Source organism: Panthera onca, chromosome E2 (assembly GCF_046562875.1).
Source record: "Panthera onca isolate mPanOnc1 chromosome E2, mPanOnc1 haplotype 2, whole genome shotgun sequence".
Lineage (NCBI taxonomy): Eukaryota > Metazoa > Chordata > Mammalia > Carnivora > Felidae > Panthera > Panthera onca.
The window spans coordinates 12,831,649-12,849,074 of NC_138353.1; the positions used below are offsets into that span (position 1 = coordinate 12,831,649).

Consider the following 17,426-nt stretch of genomic DNA (forward strand, 5'->3'; position numbering starts at 1 on the left):
TTTTCTTTTTAACTGAGAGTCTGAAGCCCTGAAAGGGCAAGTGGACTGCCTAAAGCCACACGGGTCAGTGAGGCAAGTGAGCAAAAGAAACCTAAAGTGCTGAGCGAACAGACTCAAGCACTAGGAGGCAGAGCTGCACTAACTTCTCCGAACGTCCCGCCTCCACCTCTTTGTCCCTGCCCTAATCTCCTCCCCGCCTGTAGTTCCTCCATCCCACTGCGGTCGCCTGGGCCGTGATGAAGCAGTTTCCGCCCTAAGAAGGGTGGTGCTTCTCCTTCTGCTCTCGCGAGGACTGGTGATCGAACACATTTCCTCTTTGCACTACCGCAGGGTTCCCCATCACAGTTCCGCCCTTACTACCCCCTACTTCCGGCCCGAAAAGCCACTTCCACCCCCAAAGGGGGTCGTCCCGCGGGGGCACGGGCCGTGGCCGGGTCCCTCTTTCCTGCCCATCCAAAGCCCAACTTCCGCCGCCACAGTCTCCTCCGCCGCGATCGACGCAAACGAAGCCGTCCCACCCCACAGCTCAGGACGGGCGCTCGATTACACTCCGGGAGAGGAAAGGGCGGGCAGGACCCAGGCTTCCACCCCCGTCCCCTAGGCTTTCTCCTTTGCCTGCCCGCCCCCACACCACACGCCCTCCCAGCTCGAAGCCGCATTCGCCCTCAGAGAGGCGGGGCGGCTCTTCTGGCCTCGCTCTCGCGAGAGCTCGCACTTCTCGCGATACCCGACGCCCGACTTGTGCGCCCGGGAAACCCCGTTGCTCCCTTTCCCCTGGCTGGCAGCGCGGAGGCCGCACGGTAAGATGGGCGCTCCTGCTCGGGCTGGGCGCGGGGCGTCAGGGGCCCGACTCCCCAGGCGGGAGTGCGTGCCTGGGGCCCCCGGGGAGACTGTGTGGGGCCGCCCCGCCCCCTGGAGCCGCAGCCACGTGCGAGCGGCAGGCCCGGACATGCCCGGTCTGCGAGGTCCGGGGACCGAGACTGGGCCAGGCGGGCGGCGGGGATGCAAGGAGGGGGTCCCCAGAATCAGGGGCTGGGGTCATCTGGCGTCTCCATCACGGCGCCAGGCCGTGCTCGTGCGACGCGCAGAGACCGTGAGCGGCGGTGAAGTCTAGCACCCACAGGCGCCGGGGCCTTTAGGGCCCGTATCTGAAGTAGGGCCTCGGGAAGGAACGGGAGTGCGGCGGCTGCGGTCGCGTGGGGGCAAGGCCCTGGCCCCTGTCAGCCGTCTCCACCAGTGCCAAGTTCACATGCTTGCTCTTTTTCTCGTAGATGCCTGGAGTTACTGTAAAAGACGTGAACCAGCAGGAGTTCGTCAGAGCTCTGGCAGCCTTCCTCAAAAAGTGAGTGTGGGGCCTCGGGCTCGGTGGATGGGGGCTGTGGTCTTTGCCTGACTCCTCCGCGGACGTTGTTTCTCTTCTCGGGTACCGGGAGGCTTGTGTGAGGTCTCCGTGTGGAGTCTGCTTTTCTGCCTGAGGCCTGGGTTTGGGTTGTGGCCGCGTTTCTGGTTTTTTTATATTCTGGGACACGTGGAGCTCCTGGTAACCTATACATTTTGGGTTGAGCAGAGGGGATTTGGGGGCTGGAGTTTGGGGAGACTCCTGGATTGTCACTTTCTCACCGTTGGTCGGTCCCAGGTCTGGGAAGCTGAAAGTCCCTGAATGGGTGGACACTGTCAAGCTGGCCAAGCATAAAGAGCTTGCTCCCTACGATGAGAACTGGTTCTACACACGAGCTGGTGAGGAACTGGGGCCTCTGGGTAATGGGGGGGGGGGGGGGTGCTGGGTGACCCCTGGCACAAACCATACCTCCCTGTTCTCTCTGTGAGCTCTCCCAAGATTGCAAGAGGAGAGAAACTCTTTAAATTATAGTTGATCTACAGTGTGAGAAGCACTAGGCTATCGCTGCGTGCTTGTGTGACGCTCAGTAACTTCATTTCTGAGTCTGTTTTCGTTTGTAAGCGATTGATGTGAGGACCTGTGGCTTCCTCTGAAACTCTAGGGAAACCCAGGGTCAAGTGAATGTTCATCGTTTACTTAGAGGTAGTTTGTTTTAGAGGAAAGCGTTTACTGACGCTTCCATGTTCGTGGAGTCAAGACTCTCCCCAGTTCAGATTTCTCTCTGCCACTTAACTGTGTGGCCTCCATCTGCCTGTTCCTCTTTGTGTCCTCTCTGAAATGAGGCTAACGATTGTTAACAACACAGGATTGTAGTGGGAATCAAATGAGCTTATGACAGTTAAAACCTGTACAATACCCCTGTGGCAGAGTAGTCCTTCAAGAAAAGTCAGGTGTCCCATTTTTATCGTTCAGATCCATAGGCTGGTTTTCTCCTTGTCTCTCTAGAGAGACCATTTCTTTTAAGTGGTTGGGATCTGGCCAGGTCACTCCTTGCTCTAAATCTTGGTAAGTCCCAAGTACCCAAAACAAAGCCTTATGATCACCCTGTAACCATTTGCCAGTCCCCTCTCTTATTAGTCTACCAGTGATAAGTTCGAAGGAGTGACTTCAGTGTAGTGCCCAATGGCACAGTGCTAATTTTCACCTGTCCTTGACATTTCAAGTTTCTCCCAGCTGTCACTCCATGAAGGCCTAACTTAGGGATGGAGGGGTGGTCAGTGCTAGGTTGTTCAAGGCAGCAACCTCTGCACAGGCCTTCATTAAGGACCCTCAGCTTCTGCAATCTTTTAACCTTCAATCTCTGACCTAGGGGCTCCATCCTGGCCAAAGACTGTCTCCAGACAGGAAGTAGGTGGGAAGCACAGTTTAGAAATAAAGAAAGCTTCAGGGTGACTTTGAGAAGAGTTGGCCTTGGTACCAAGTCCCTTTGGCACTTTGGAATATGATGTATTTTGTAGATTGGTGTTGCTCTTGTGCATCAGATGTCCATGAGGTCCACTCTGTTTCAGGCCCTGGACGGGCAGAGGCCAACATGACTTGGCCACAGCCTCAGACCCCTGAGGATTAAAAGGTCAACTCTCAGGTGGGTAGGGTGGGTAGCATATAGCGGGGATCCCCACTCTGCTGTTAGGAAGAAAAAAGGGTTGGGGAAGGGAAGCTGGCTTGATTTCCCCAGGCACACATTAGTGATGGGGCCTGGATGAGACCACCACCCCATCCACCCATCTTGGGAAGCAAGGCTGCCTGGTCCTGAATGTTCTTTGGCAACGCCCCAAGAATCAGTTGGTCAAGGCAGTTTTGGATCTAAGATGAGGAGAAAGTCTACTGGCTTTTCCTATGTGGTCAGGTAAATCTACATATTTTGTTTAATCTGCCCTGTTGAAAACTTCCCACATAGTACTGGTGGTTTTCTGTTTTATGCTTGTTGTATTTTTGTAGATGGGGAGAGATTAATGTGAAATGAGATCGAGACCACCCTGGGCAGTACACCTAGATGAGCCTTAGACTGTTTCCTGGCCCCTTCTCTGACAACTCACACGGAGTGTGCATCCTCTACCTGCCATCCTGATCTCCCTTACTCAAGGTTTCCAAAACTCCCTTTTTGACCTCATTTCCCCAGCTGCCTTAGTGGCATAGCATAGTGATTCTAGACCAAGGTCTGTTGTGCACATTTTTGTTGGGACACTGCCACGCCCATTTGTTTACATGTACACCTGAGGCAGAGTTGCAATTGTGACGGACTGGTGGCGTCCAAAGCCAAAAATATTTATTCTGACCCTTTACTGGAGAAGTTTACCAGCCTAGAGTGCTCCCACCTAGTTGGGGTTAGCTCATACTCTGGGCAAGTCACTGGAGATACTCAGTTACCAAAGAGGAAACAGGTACAGACAGGTGAAGTGACCTTAGGAGAGCATGACACGCTGACTCCAAGCTTGGCAGACCCGAGTCTGTGCTGTGTTTGCATTTTCTCCTTCCCTGCATTGTGATGTCAAGGAAAGACCACTGTAGGGTTTGTGAGGGGAGGGGGTGTTGCCGTGTGGCCTTGGACAAGCCCCCTGGTTTCTTCATTGTCAGAAGGTCTTGCTTGGGAGGGAGGTGGGAATCCATTGTGTCTTGTCCAGCAGTGAGTGACTCCTAAATTGGGACATCTGAATGTCCCAAATGAAATCATTGTGGATGGGACCTGGTCTTCTCTGATCAGTGCATAGGGCTGGGCAGTCACATATGCTGTTATTGGAAAGGTCAAGGCCTTGGAGACATTTCAGGAACAAGTTAAGGGGTGACAATGTCCGGATTCTTTCCTTAGAAGCTTGGCAAAGAACAGTTATTAAGATGCTGAGCTGTAGGGGCACCTGGGTGGCTCAGTTGAGCATCCAACTTCAGCTCAGGTCATGTTTTCACAGTGAGTTCAGGCCCTGCATGCTGACAGTGCAGAGCCTGCCTGGGATTCTCTTTATATCTCTCTCTCTCTCTCTCTCTCTCTCTCTCTCTCTCTCCCTCCCTCCCTCCCTCCCTCCCTCCCTCCCCCTCTCCCCCTCCCCTGCCCCCCCACAATATAAATAAACTTAAAAAAAAAAATGCTGCGCTGCAAAGACATTTGTGAAACTTTGGTATACCAGGTGTTCAAGAGCATTGTGACCCTCTCCGCCTGGTGGCCCCTTGGGTGGGAGGATGCTACTGGTCCCTCCTTTATACTCTGAGGTGGGGAGTGACTCCTGGACACTTGGGACAGGATTTCCAAGAGGAGCAGAAAGTCTTAGAGGGACTTGAGAAGCCATTTGTGACCACACCTGGCTTGCTGTCACCTCCTAAGCCTAGGATGTCACCTAGGATGGCCTGATTTGTGATGTTACAGCTCCACTTCAGAAGGATTGGGGCCTGGGTCTCAGCAGGGTGGGGGTGAGAAAAGGCCAATTATTTTGTAGAATTCTGTTATTTTGACTGTAATGCTTTCCGACTTGTAGCATTAATATTCTTTCCCTTTTAATAGGTCAGGAAAATAATTACCAAGAACTGGGGTGGGGGGTACCCTCTATCTGACACCACACCAGCTAGTTTTTTGCAGCTTAAGGAAAAATTTACAGCAGCCCCTCCACCTCCTCCTTGAAGAAACTAATAGTTGGACTTTACTGGAGCTTATTGTCTGCCACTCAATCCTCAGGATTTGAGTAGGCTTCCCCTTGAGTCCCGTGGCCCAGGCCCAGACCGCCCAAACGGGGTGGACTCGGCTGAGAGGAGCAGTGTCGGGATCCACACCCTGTGTTGCCAGACGGCTCGGGGGTTGGCCATCTCTTTTTATACAGAGCCCGGATTGGGGCTAGGCTGAGCGTTGGTCCCAGCCTGGCCAGGCTTCTCCTGGGCATCTGTGTGCTTGGGAGTATTCCACTGACCCCTTCCTGAGGCCATTCTGCTTTCCTCAGCCCTGGGTAGAGCCCAGGTGGGAGAGCACATCTCCACCCAGGCCAAAGCATGGCTTGGCACAGGCACAGGAGGAATGGTGGTAGCTGTTGGGCATGTGAGCTGGTCTGGAAGTCTGGACTTTTCCAGTGATATCACTGGAAGGGGAGTTTTGATGCTGGAGGTGGTGTGGAGGTAGGAAGAACCAAGGAGAACTGTTTAAAAAAATTTTTTTTTAATGTTTGTTTATTTTTGAGAGAGAGCATGCGAGAGCATGAGTGGGGGAGGGGCAGAGAGAGGGAGACACAGAATCCGAAGCAGCCTCCAGGCTCTGAGCTGTCAGCACAGAGCCCGATGCGGGGCTCGAACTCACAGGCTGTGAGATCATGACCTGAGCCGAAGTCAGATGCTCAACTGACTGAGCCACCCAGGCGCCCCCCAAGGAGAACAGTTTTAAAGTGAGCAAAAGCTGGAAGCAGTGAAACCAGGGAGAGGTTGTACAGTGGTCCTGATAAAGGTGGTGAGGGTTTCAGCCATGCCGAGGCCCCCAGAAGCCCATGACTGTATCTGAAGACCATCTTACAGGGCAGGAGGGGTCTGGGTGGGGACAAGTGGTGTGGAAGAACTTCTTTGGGAGGAGTAGCCCACTTTAGGTGGTAAGTTCCACCCACCCCCAGCTCAGAACCCCACAAGGTCATGGATGTGGCCTGGCACCTGGTTGTTAGGAGTAAGTAGTTACTGGAGGAAGGAATCCTGATTTTTCCCCTCTGATCTGTAGGGACTAAAAGTAGTCACTTGGGCAAAACCTTATGTACTGATCGCTGGCAGCCCTGGAATGACCTGGAGTCCTTGCATCTCAAGCCCTAGTTCCCTCAAATTTCAGTGGCCCCCTGAGATAGAAAGCCAGAACAGTCTGTCCCTCCGTGCTATGTGACATGAGGCCAGTGAGTGCCTTCTGGAGCCTGTTTGCTTTTCTGTGAAGGAGAATAGCACTGGACACCCGTGCAGCTCTCAGGTGAGGGTGGGTGACTTACCGAGGCCACACACCATCAGGCCAGGTCGTAAAACCATCTTACTGCCTCATGGGGGAGCATGAAAAGCAGATGGCACAGGGCCTGGTGGGCAAATGGCCCTGTTGAACAGAACAGTGAGGGATGGGGGACTTGTCCAAGCCGGATAAGAATCCTGTGGTTGCGGAAGGGGTGATGCCCGTTCAGGGTTGGGAACATCACTGCATGGGGTGTCGGCTCTGACCCTGAGTTCTCCAGGGCCAAGGGGCTTAGGGAGCTGCGCTCAGGTGACATATCCCTGCTCGTACTCCTGCCCCTCAGGCCTGGACCTGGAGGTGGAAAGTCAACAGCTTAAGCATTTGCCAGGCTCTGCCCATAGGACCCTGGGCCCAGGCTCACGGCAGCTCAGCTGTGGCAGGCCGTCCAGTCTCCTCAGCTGGGCCCGGGGTGTAGGGCAGCTTGGCTGTGGGATAGCTGGGGTGGGGGCCCAGTCCTTAGTCTGTGTATTCTCAGTTTTCCGGGCTATACAATGGGAGGAATTAGCTGCTATGCACACAGTTATGTGTGTGACCTTGAGCGAGGCCCTTCCCTCAGCCTGCGTCAGCTATAGAGAGGACTCTACTTTGCTTGAGAAGGATCCTCACATCTCACGCACACCCCACCCAGCTTCCACAGCACGGCACCTGTACCTCCGGGGCGGCGCTGGAGTCGGCTCCATGACCAAGATCTATGGAGGACGTCAGAGAAATGGGGTCATGCCCAGCCACTTTAGCAGAGGCTCCAAGAGCGTGGCCCGCAGGGTCCTCCAAGCCCTAGAGGGGCTGAAAATGGTGGAAAAGGACCAAGATGGGTAAGCGGGGTTGGGGGGAATGGCTGGGACAGGGGTGATGGAGGACACTTGGGGTCAGATCACCTGTAATGAAGTTGTCTAGAGCCATCCTTCCCCCGTGTGGAGAGGTGCCAGGTCTGTCCTGCTGTCTGCACCTGCCCCTCAGGCGGGCAGGGGATTCTGCAGAAAAGTGAACAGTGAGGGGCCTCACCCCGACCTCTCTGGCTGACTACCCCAAGCTCCAAGAAGGTAATTTAGCGACTGTCCGCTTTCATTAGCCTGCTCGTTAACTTTTCCCAATTGATTTTTCGGGGCTTTTGATCTAATGCTTGCACAAACGACACCCTGGCAGCTCCCAGGGGGGCTCCCACTCCTGCCCCCAGCTCGTTAGAATGCAGCTGACTGGGGCCCTCAGTGGGACTTGGCTGGTGTCATGTGGTCCCATGGCCAGGTGCCTTCTTGGGAAGCCTGGCTTACATCCAGGGTGGGCCTGGCAGTGACATGGTTGAGAGCCTCCACTCATGGGGGGCTGCATGACCCTTCTCCCGCAGGGGACGCAAACTGACACCTCAGGGACAGAGAGATCTGGACAGAATCGCCGGACAGGTGAGGCCTGGGTGTGGGCCGGGACTGGGTCTCTTAGTCACTGCCTGGGATTTGTCAGGTCAGAATTTCCTACCCTGGAGGGCACAGCCCAGGCTGGTGGGGTCAGGGGCAGGAGAAAGAACATTTCTGACTAACTTCCTGCTAGAGCTGGTTAGAAATGTGGGTGCCGGGACCCCAGGCCTGGCGTGCAGCTGGAATTGTTTCTCATGCAGGACAGGTTTCTGCACACAACTCCCCTTTGCCCAATCAGCCTTCTCAGGACTCTAGCTGCAGTGTTTTCTCATTCTTCATGCTCACTGACATCAGCCGGGATGGCTGTGGAGAGAGTGGGGGAGGCAAGCCAGCTCAGAACAAGGGTCTCCATCCAGATCCCTGACTGGCTGGACACCTTAGGGCAGAGTCTGTTCGCCTGGAGCCAGTCCCATCTGTAGAATGGTCTACTCTTGCCAGCCTCCATAGGGTAGTGGTGAGGGCTCAGTGGGCTACAGCAGTGGGAGCCCCCAGGGCCAGGCATGAACCCATTGTTGGGTTTTTTCTTTCTGTATCATTGACTCAGGTCTCCTAGGAGCCTTGGAGGGCTCAATCACTTAGTCAAGTGTCAAAAAAGAGTAGAAGGTGTCAGCCCCCTGGGAGTCCGGGGGTTGCCTGGAAGGAGCCGGTGATCTCTTCTGCGCAGGGCAGGGCATAGACAGTGTGGATAGCAGAGCAGTGGGCAGGTGTTGGAATCCTGCTCCGCCACTCCCTTTCTTTTAGTCCCCGCTGACACTTCTGTAAAATGGGGAAATGCCCGAGGCTATAAGGATTAGATTGGATGAACACCGGTCAGACCACAAATCCAGGTGCCCGGCGTCCCTCGGGTGGCGGGTAGCTGCTCCAAAGCTCCAGAACACAGACCCCACGGCCGATCTTAATTACTCTCCCGTCTTTTCCCACAGGTGGCAGCTGCCAACAAGAAGCATTAGAACAAATGCTGGGTTAATAAATTGCCTCATTCGTAATCCTGGTCCGAGTCTCTTGATTGGCTGCTGTTGCTCTTCCCTTTGGGGGCATGAAGGAGGCGCCTTGAGCTTCCCTTTCCTCGTGAAAGAGGGGGACTAGGGATCCCTAGTGACTGTGATACCAGCAGCCACTAAAGCCTAAGGCCCAGCCTTCCCGGTTCAAGCAGTTCCACCCCCAGTGGGCCTGGTGCCCTAGCTGGACTGGTGGTTGGGTGGGGCCAGGACAAGAGGCCCTTGCACCTCCCCCACATCCTGCCTTTGCAGTTCTCAGTAAGATGAGAAACTGAAAAGGAGTGGCTTTCAGGCAGTGGCCCCAGCTGGGGCCTGGGCTACAGAGACCGCATTCTGTCCCTTCCTGCAACAAAGCAGGGCCGGGGCAGCCGGCCTTCATTTCTGGTGACTCCTTGAGTGCCTCCAGGCCAAGGTGACTTGGTGTGCACCATTTGTTGGCAAACAGACCACTGACCCTGCCTGAACCTTTGCTCTCTAGAGATCTATTGCCTTGGGCCCTTCTGGAGCTGGTTGTACCTGCCCCAGAGTTGGGACCCAGTGCCCTTTCCCACCCACACCCACCATCCTCCTAGTGGAGAGGTGCGAGAGGCACCTGAGCAGAGGTAGAGGGGCACTGCCTCTTCAGTCCTGTGAGGTGATTGGCTCTCAGGCATGAATGGGGCAGGAGCCTGCGTATGATTGGGCCCCTGGCAGGGGCAGGGGATACGAAGGGCACCAAGTGGGTATGTGCCAGGCCCCAGAAAACAGCCTGGAAAAGTGGCCCCTGTGGGACCAAACCCACCTCCTACCTGGGGAGTGCTAAGATGCTGAGCCTGAGCTGGCTTTGGAAGAGACCGTGCGAATGGGGAAGGGGCAGAGAGAGGGAGACCTTTGGAAGCAGGCTCCAAACTGTCAACACAGAGACCAATGCGGGCTCCATCTCACAGGCCACAGTTCATGACCTGAGTCGAAGTTGGACGCCCAACAGACTGAGCCATCCCGGTGCCCCAACTTAGTTTCTTATTCTTGAGGGATCTGGGGAAGTACCATATAGGTAGATTGTGCCATGGCTCAGGACATCACACCAAGCAGACAACCAGTTACCAGAGAACAGCAGAGTCCCTCACCTGGTGGGAAATGAAGCTGGCCTCTCTCCCAGCTTAGAAGTCAGTGCTGAGGGTGCCTGGGGGGCTCGGTTAAGCGTCCGACTTCAGCTCAGGTCCTGTCTCACGGTCTGTGAGTTCGAGCCCCGCGTCGGGCTCTGTGCTGACAGCTCAGGGCCTGGAGCCTGCTTCAGATTCCGTGTCTCCCTCTCTCTCTGTCCCTCCTCTGCTCACGCTCTGTCTCTCTCTTTCAATAATAAATAAACGTTAAAAAAAAGTGCTGGAAGACTTGTACTGAATAAACAGCCTACCACATGCAAAGGCACTTTGTATCACCTAACACAAGGCAACCTGCTGAAGGTGCCCAAAAGCCCCCACATTTTAGATGTAGTGAGAGTAAGTCACAGGGTGGGTAATTTGCCTATGTACTATAGGGGGGTGGCAAAGCCGGAATTTGGACCCGGGCAGCTGGGCTCCAGCCACTACGGTGCATTGCCCGCCTCAGAAGTACAGGAAATGGGGCAACGAGGTAAGCGGGGTGTGGACGTGCCCAAACAGTCCAGTTCGGCCTCAAAGGCCTGCAATCCAGCAGCTGCGCCTCTCCAGCCGCTGGGGGGCAGTCGAGGGCCTGGAAACAGCCTCAGCAGATGCAGGAGGTGAATTACAGGGCTGCAGCGTCTGCCCAGGTTTCTTGAGGCGGGGGAGGGCGGGGGGGGAGGGGGGACGAGGATCATAAGGAGGAGCTAAAGCAGAGAGGGGCTGGTGACCTGCTACACAACAAGGGTCACAGCAGAACACCTGGGTCCCTGGAGGGAAGGGGGAGGGCCCCAGGCCAGAGAAGCGGAACTGTGTCCTAGGAACTGTGATAAGCTCACTGTAGTATTCTTGTAGCCTCACAAGGGGGACAAGCAGGGTGATTACAGGAGAAGAAACTGAGGTTCAGACCACCAGTCAGTTGGCAGAGCTGAGATTGAAACAGAACTGACATTCAAACATGAACTCCGGAGGCCCATGCTCTGTGTGGGTGACAATTGCATTTTCATTTATAAGTCATGAAATGCTTCAAGCAATCAAAACAGTATACCTATTAGTGTAAGAAAGACCCATGTACCCCCTACCCAGCTTAAGAAGTAACACAAGACCTAAAACTGGCACAGACAAAGCCTCTGTACCAGCCCTCTGAGGTCACAGCCCTCCTTGCTTGCCCCAAAGGGAACCCCCTCTCAGGAACTGGGTGTCGCTCACCTGCATGGGTTCCCTAATTGACTACAGATGCATGTGTCCCTAACAGCACCCAGTGTTGCTTCGCCTTTTGAAAACAAGTCAACTGTTTCATGCTACACGTCATTTTCATGTCATTTCTGAGACGCAGCCGTGTTGACAAGCAGAGCTCTGCCTTTTCTCCTGCTGAGTATTACTCTACCGGCTGCCTACACCACAATGTATGCGTCCCATTCTCCTGTAAATGGGCTTTCTGTTTCCCAGCTTCTGCTACCAAAAATCTCTCTGCAATAAATGTTTTTCCCTATGTGTCTTCTTAGGTGCATGTGTGACTGTCCCCTAACGGCTCACAAACATCTCAACAACCTCATGTAATTCCCCACCCCCACTCCTCAGACCTCATTTTCCTTCCACGTGACCTAAAATGATGCTCAAAGGTATGTGGGCCCACGTAAGTGACTTTGAATCTCTGCTCCACTACTCCCAAATTGTACTACACTGGGTAAGTGATGGCATCTCCTCTCTGGGCCTCAGTTTTCTCCTCTGTAAAATGGGGGGGTGACCTACCTTACCTACTTGTGGGGAGGCTGACTCATGTCGAGAGCCCATCATGGCTCTAACTCCTAGGGTGCTGGGGACATCAGCTCATCTCACAACAGCAGGGAGATATTCTTGTTCTCATTGCTGAGATTAAAAACGCCAAGGCTGGGGCTCTCGGCTGGCTCTGTCAATAGAGCATGCAACTCTTGATCTCAGGGTTGTGAGTTCGAGCCCCATCAAGTTGGATGTAGAGATTATTTAAAAAAAATTTTTTTTTAAACGCCAAGGCCCACGGGGCACCTGGCTGGCTCAGTCGGTTAAACATCCGACTTCAGCTCAGGTCATTATCTTGTAGTTTGGGGGTTGGGGCCCCACATCGGGTTCTGTGCTGACAGCTCAGAGCCTGGAGCCTGCTTCATATTCTGTGCCTCCCTCTCTCTCTGCCTCTTCCCTGCTCGAGCTCTGACTCTCTCTCTCTCTCAAAAATAAATAACCATTAAAAATTTTTTTTTTTTTGCTTTTAATGCCAAGGCTTAGAAAGCCACCACCTAGTCATAGAGCCGATCAGCCTGCCCCCATTTATTTTCATGAACATTAAGAGCAACCAACAGGGGCGCCTGGGTGGCGCAGTCGGTTAAGCGTCCGACTTCAGCCAGGTCACGATCTCGCGGTCCGTGAGTTCGAGCCCCGCGTCGGGCTCTGGGCTGATGGCTCGGAGCCTGGAGCCTGTTTCCGATTCTGTGTCTCCCTCTCTCTCTGCCCCTCCCCCGTTCATGCTCTGTCTCTCTCTGTCCCAAAAATAAATAAAAAACGTTGAAAAAAAAAATTTAAAAAAAAAAGAGCAACCAACATCTACTGAGCACCTGCTATGGGCTAGGCCCTATGTTCAGAGCTGTGCATGCACAACCCCTTTAAATCCTGGATTCCAACCTCAAGAGGTGAAGACGTGGAGGCTCAGAGAGAGGCTCAGCTTTGCCTAAGGTCAGTGACTGAACGGAGACCGGGCTCAGAACCACCACCCAGACAGGACAGACCGCCTGCACGCAGCAGGCACCTCAAACTCTGACTCCCTCAGGCTTCCTTCCCAGGGCTGGCCAGTGGCCGAGCCAGGCTGTGAACTGGTTTCTTTCCCCAACCCAGCAGCCTCCCCTCGGGGGAATTGCGGCCACAGGTGCAGGGAGCGGTTTCTCTCCACTCGGGGCCTGAAGCACACTGGCAGGGGCTGCCCCTGGGCCCACAGCCGAAGGGCCCAGCAGTGGGGCCATTGGAGCCCATCTCCGGTGGGGCTGGGCAGGAAGTGGGGCGGGGCTTGGGGCCAGTGAGGTGGAATCTGGTACCCCAGGACTGCTGCAGCCCAGACTAACCAACCCGCTGGGAGAGATGCCTGGGGGTCCCGGAGTCCCCCAAGTGCCGTGTGCTACTATCTTTCTCCTCTTCCTAATCTCCGCTGTTGGTCTGGGTACGTGGCTAACAGGCTGGTGCTGGGGGGCCGGGGGAGGACTGGAGGCTGGAGAGAGGGCTTGGGCAGAGAGAAGGGCACTAGGAGTGGGGGGAGAGGAACCGGCAGGTGGGGGTGGGGGCAGTGCTGGGAAGGCCCCTAAAGAAACTGCATCTGTCTGCTTGACTGTCCCAAGCAGGCCGCAGGTCCGAGGGGAGGCCGGAGGGGGCTCGGCGAAGTTGAAGGGCCGTCCACGGCCACATGGAAGGAGACAGGGGCGCGAGATGACTTCCCCACCCCCTCATCTCCCCTCACAGGTCAAAATAAGGAACTAAGGTCGCCCTTGACTGAGCTCCAGAGCTGGGGGCAGGAAGAGCACTTGGGGGTAGGGCTCAGCTTCAGGGGGGAGAAACAGCTTTCTCCTTCTCTGCCTTGAGTCTCGGTCACCCCGATGGGCTGGAGCCCCTTTTCAATGCTGGGGGAGGGGTTCCTCGTTGACACTGTCCTCCCAGCTGTACTGCCCCCCCCCAACCCCATCCCGGCAATGCCAGCTAGTGGGGCTGTGACCACCCAGGTTACACTGGGAGCCGGGCTGGGGAATGTAGCCCATGACCCTGAGGTGGCTGCCTCTTTCCCCCCCTCTTCCCCCTCCTCTCTTCCTCACCTCCCACCTCCTCCCTTCAGAAGAGGGCTGTGGGCTGGCTTCCTTTTGACAACCACCGTGCTGAGTCCCTACCCTAATCCCCAGCGCAGCCATCAACTGAACTCGCTCCTGAACCTCTCAGGTTGACACATGAAAGTTACAGAGAATAACGGGTGGGCGTGAGGGTGCAGGGCAAGGCAGGCCCAAAGACTGGCAGGAAGAGGCCCGGGAGGCTCAGGCTTTAAAAACCCCAGCCACTCCCCCTGCCCTGATGATGCCAGGCAACAGATTTGCCCTCCCCGGGCCTCAGCTGTCCCACCTGTAAACTGGGATGAGAGAACCTACCTCTGAGGGTTTTGTGAAGATTACACAAGATAAAGTGGCAGGGGCGGGGCAGGGCTGGGGGGGGGGGGTGGAAGGAGGACCAGGAGGGCCTTCAGGAGGAGGTGACGCCCAAACTGATTCTGGAGGGAGCTGCCTGGGCAGGGGCACCTCTGCCACTAGGGAACCAAATATCCAAATGCCAGTGAATTCAGTGGGGCCAAAGCACAGAGCATGGGGAGGGGGGCAAGAGGGAGTGCTGGAGAAGTGAGGGGGACCCGCAGGGGTGTGTCCTCCCCTCCTCCCCCAGGGTGTCCTCATCCTCCACAGGTGTGCCCTCCCTCCGCTGCCCTAGGTACAGCCTCAGTCCCCCAGCAAGCGTATTCACTCTAACCCGCAGCCTTACTCCAATGACAACACCATGTGCCCTCTTCCCACCCCACCCCACCCCACCCCACCCCCGCCCTGCTGGAGTGTCCTCAAGCCCCACGACACCGACACACACACACACACACACACACACACACACACACACAGGCAGCTGCCCGCAGGGGCCGGGGCTGGGGCCTGTGTCCCCATCCACAGTCCCTGACTCCTCCGCCTCTCCACAGGCCCCGGCTGCCAGGCCCTGTGGGTGGATGGGGGCCCACCATCAGTGACCGTCAGCCTGGGGGACACCGTCCACCTCCAGTGTCTGCACAATGGCAGCGGGTCGGACAGCACCCTCAACATCACGTGGTGGCGTGTCCTCCAAGGCAATGCCACGTGGCCCGATATATTATGGAGCCGCGGTGAAGGCCCCAACGGCGAGCTGACCATCAGCACCGTGAACAAGAGCCACATGGGCATGTATAGGTGCCAGGTGGAGGAGAAAGTCCCCAACAGAGAACTCCCCAACGTCCTGAAGTCCTGCGGCACCTACCTCCGCGTGCGCGGTGAGTGGCAGCCCTGGCTGGGCTCCGGGGGTCTCCCCTCCCCCCCCCCCACCGCTGCCACCCTGCCTGGGAGGTGGCGGACGGAGCCAGTGCCCCCACCATGGGCATATCCTGGTCCGCACTGCCAGATCTCCTCATCTGTGGAGTGGGGGCTTCAGTGGTCTGGCGTTGTGGGGGGGGGGGGGCTGGGAGGCCAGGGGTGTGGGGGCAGGGGGCAGCAGCGCTCTGAGCAACACCCCTCCTCACAGAGCCACTCTCCAGACCTTTCCTGGACATGGGAGAGGGCACCAAGAACAATATCATCACGGCCGAGGGCATCATCCTGCTGTTCTGTGCTGTGGTACCTGGGACACTGCTGCTGTTCAGGGTGAGCCCCCTGGGGATCAGGGCCCTCTGAGTCTGAGGTCACCTGCTAAAATGGGAGACTGACAGCACCCTCACAGTGCTGAGGGGGTAAATGAATTAGTACCATGACGGGAGTTTAAAGAGTGCGGGGGCCAAGAGGGGTATCTTGCCTCAGTCTCCCCTCAGGGCTGTCCTCAACCTCCCTACCCCAGGACATTCTCAACCCCCCTCCCCCCACCACCTCCCCAGATGTACCTCCCTCTCCCCGCCCCCCCCCCCAGTCATGGTGTCTCACTCTACCCCCACCCCCAACCGGGAGTGCAGTGGCCCTCCCTCCAGGGAAGATGGGGGCTGCGTGTTCCCCCAGGGGCCTCTGACCTGCACCAGCCCCTCTTGAGGCCACGGCGGCCACTGCCATTTACTGTGATTGCTGTTATTTGTGGAAGGACAGTGGAGACAGCCGGGACACCTGCCACTCCCCCGCTATGTGGTTTTGGCGTGCCCCTTACCCCCTCCTGGCACCCAGGAGGGTCTGAAAACATTCTCCCACAACCCCCCTCACTGAGGCTCCCAATTATCCACCCCCACCCCCAGAAACGATGGCAGAATTTGAAGTTCGGGGTGGACGTCCAGGATGACTATGAAGACGAAAACCTTTATGAGGTGAGTGGTGGGTGGGGACAAGTTAGGGGCAGGCGCCTGGGGGTTCTCGTGGGGTCCTCCCTAGGGTCATCCGGGGGCAGGGGCTCGGCCATCAGGGCGCTGAGGCCCGCCACCATGTGTCCACCCCAGGGCCTGAACCTTGATGACTGCTCCATGTACGAGGACATCTCCCGGGGCCTCCAGGGCACCTACCAGGATGTGGGCAGCCTCCACATCGGAGACGGGGACGTCCAGCTGGAGAAGCCTTGACCCTGAAGGCTGCCCCAACCGGCTGTGCTGCCAGCCCCTGTGCCCCCTACCCCACCCCTTCCTGTTCTCTTTTCACAAAATCTTCCCTGGGAGTGTCCTGACTCAACTTCCCCCTTGGGGGTATCCACTCTTCTTCTCTCTCGACTGTCCTCATCCCCTCCCCACACCCCAATTCAGTTCTCCCGCTGCCCGCCCCAGCCTCCCCCTACACCCAGCGGGTAATGAGCCCTTAATCGCTGCCTCCAGGGGAGCTGATTGTAGAGCCTCGTTAGTGTCACCTCCCCCTCCCTGCTCTGTCATGGCCACTTAGTGATAATAAATCCTTCCCAACTGCAGACCTTGGCAGGAGTCATGGATCTCATGGGGATGCCCCCCTCCCCTGGTGGGACCCAGGAGTCCAGGCCTCTGGCCTCCTCCTTCCTCAGACCCAGGATCCTGGGCCCCCAGCCCCTACCCATTGTCCACACCTGGGACCAGGTAGCCAGCCTTGGCTGCCAGGTGAGAGAAACAGGAAGTGTCTGGGGGAGCATCTTGCCCAGGCTACATCCCAGAGCAGGGAAGAGACACAGGAAGGAGCCAGGTGACCATATCCATTTCTGCATATTTAAGTCTCACAAACACAGGGGCCTGTCTGGTGGGGCCGGTACCAGACTCGGACCCTGATCACAGCCAGGCCATACCTGTTCTCTGGCAGTGGAGTCCAAGCAGAGGGATTTGTAATCTGTGGCTCTGACTTGGGGATGGTAGGGAGCCCCGGGGGGGGGGGGGGTGCGAGTGACAGAAGCAGAGGGACACAGGGTTTCTGGGAGAGGAGAGACAGGCCAAGACACAGAGAGATAGTGATGGAGAGAGAGCAAGTGAAGAGAAAAACAAGGAATGGACAGGGAATCAGGGAGAGGCAGAGGTACTGGGACAGAGGGAAAGCAGGAAGAGAGAGAAAGGAAAGGTCCATGAAAAAATGGACACGGAGAGGCTGACCCCCCGAGACTCTAAGGAAAGCAACAGTCGGGGAAATGACTGAGGTGGCGATGCAGAGAGATACAGAGCCCCGGAGGTGGGAAGAGAAGGGCTCTGAGGGAGAAGTGACAGAGGGGAGGGACGACGAGGGGAAGCGGTGGGGGGGGGGGGGGGGGGCAGGAGGGAGCGGGAGGAAAAGACCCCAACGGAGAGAAAGTGGCAGAGAGGGGCACGTAAAGAAACACGCACAGCGAGGCAAATAAAAGAGAGGAAGACCGAGA

At 56.4% G+C, this 17,426-nt stretch overlaps 1 protein-coding gene across 3 annotated transcripts; it reads left to right on the forward strand.

Annotated features, from left to right (window-relative positions):
* The first annotated feature begins 668 nt into the window (after window positions 1–668).
* LOC132690622 (small ribosomal subunit protein eS19) lies at window positions 669–16,523 on the forward strand. Of its 3 annotated transcripts, XM_081791520.1 has the most exons (7): window positions 669–800; window positions 1,272–1,342; window positions 1,637–1,737; window positions 14,608–14,931; window positions 15,180–15,298; window positions 15,871–15,939; window positions 16,069–16,523. In XM_081791520.1, the coding sequence occupies exons 2-7, from the start codon at window positions 1,272–1,274 to the stop codon at window positions 16,186–16,188; spliced, it is 804 nt and encodes a 267-aa protein (XP_081647646.1). In that variant the 5' UTR covers window positions 669–800; the 3' UTR covers window positions 16,189–16,523. The 3 variants fall into 3 exon arrangements, with proteins under 3 accessions (XP_081647646.1, XP_060507279.1, XP_060507291.1); XM_060651296.2 differs by lacking the exons at window positions 14,608–14,931; window positions 15,180–15,298; window positions 15,871–15,939; window positions 16,069–16,523 and adding exons at window positions 6,973–7,156; window positions 7,687–7,741; window positions 8,677–8,739 and having other exon boundaries at window positions 689–800; XM_060651308.2 differs by lacking the exons at window positions 669–800; window positions 1,272–1,342; window positions 1,637–1,737 and adding an exon at window positions 12,898–13,053.
* Window positions 16,524–17,426: the final 903 nt, after the last annotated feature.

What these genes read in the sequence shown, in the direction of transcription:
- LOC132690622 (XM_081791520.1), top strand. Translation starts at nt 1,272, where the DNA reads ATGCCTGGAGTTACTGTAAAAGACGTGAACCAGCAGGAGTTCGTCAGA. An exon ending in CTGGCAGCCTTCCTCAAAAA is followed by an intron (nt 1,343 to 1,636) that starts GTGAGTGTGGGG and finishes GGTCGGTCCCAG; the next exon opens with GTCTGGGAAGCTGAAAGTCC. An exon ending in CTGGTTCTACACACGAGCTG is followed by an intron (nt 1,738 to 14,607) that starts GTGAGGAACTGG and finishes GCCTCTCCACAG; the next exon opens with GCCCCGGCTGCCAGGCCCTG.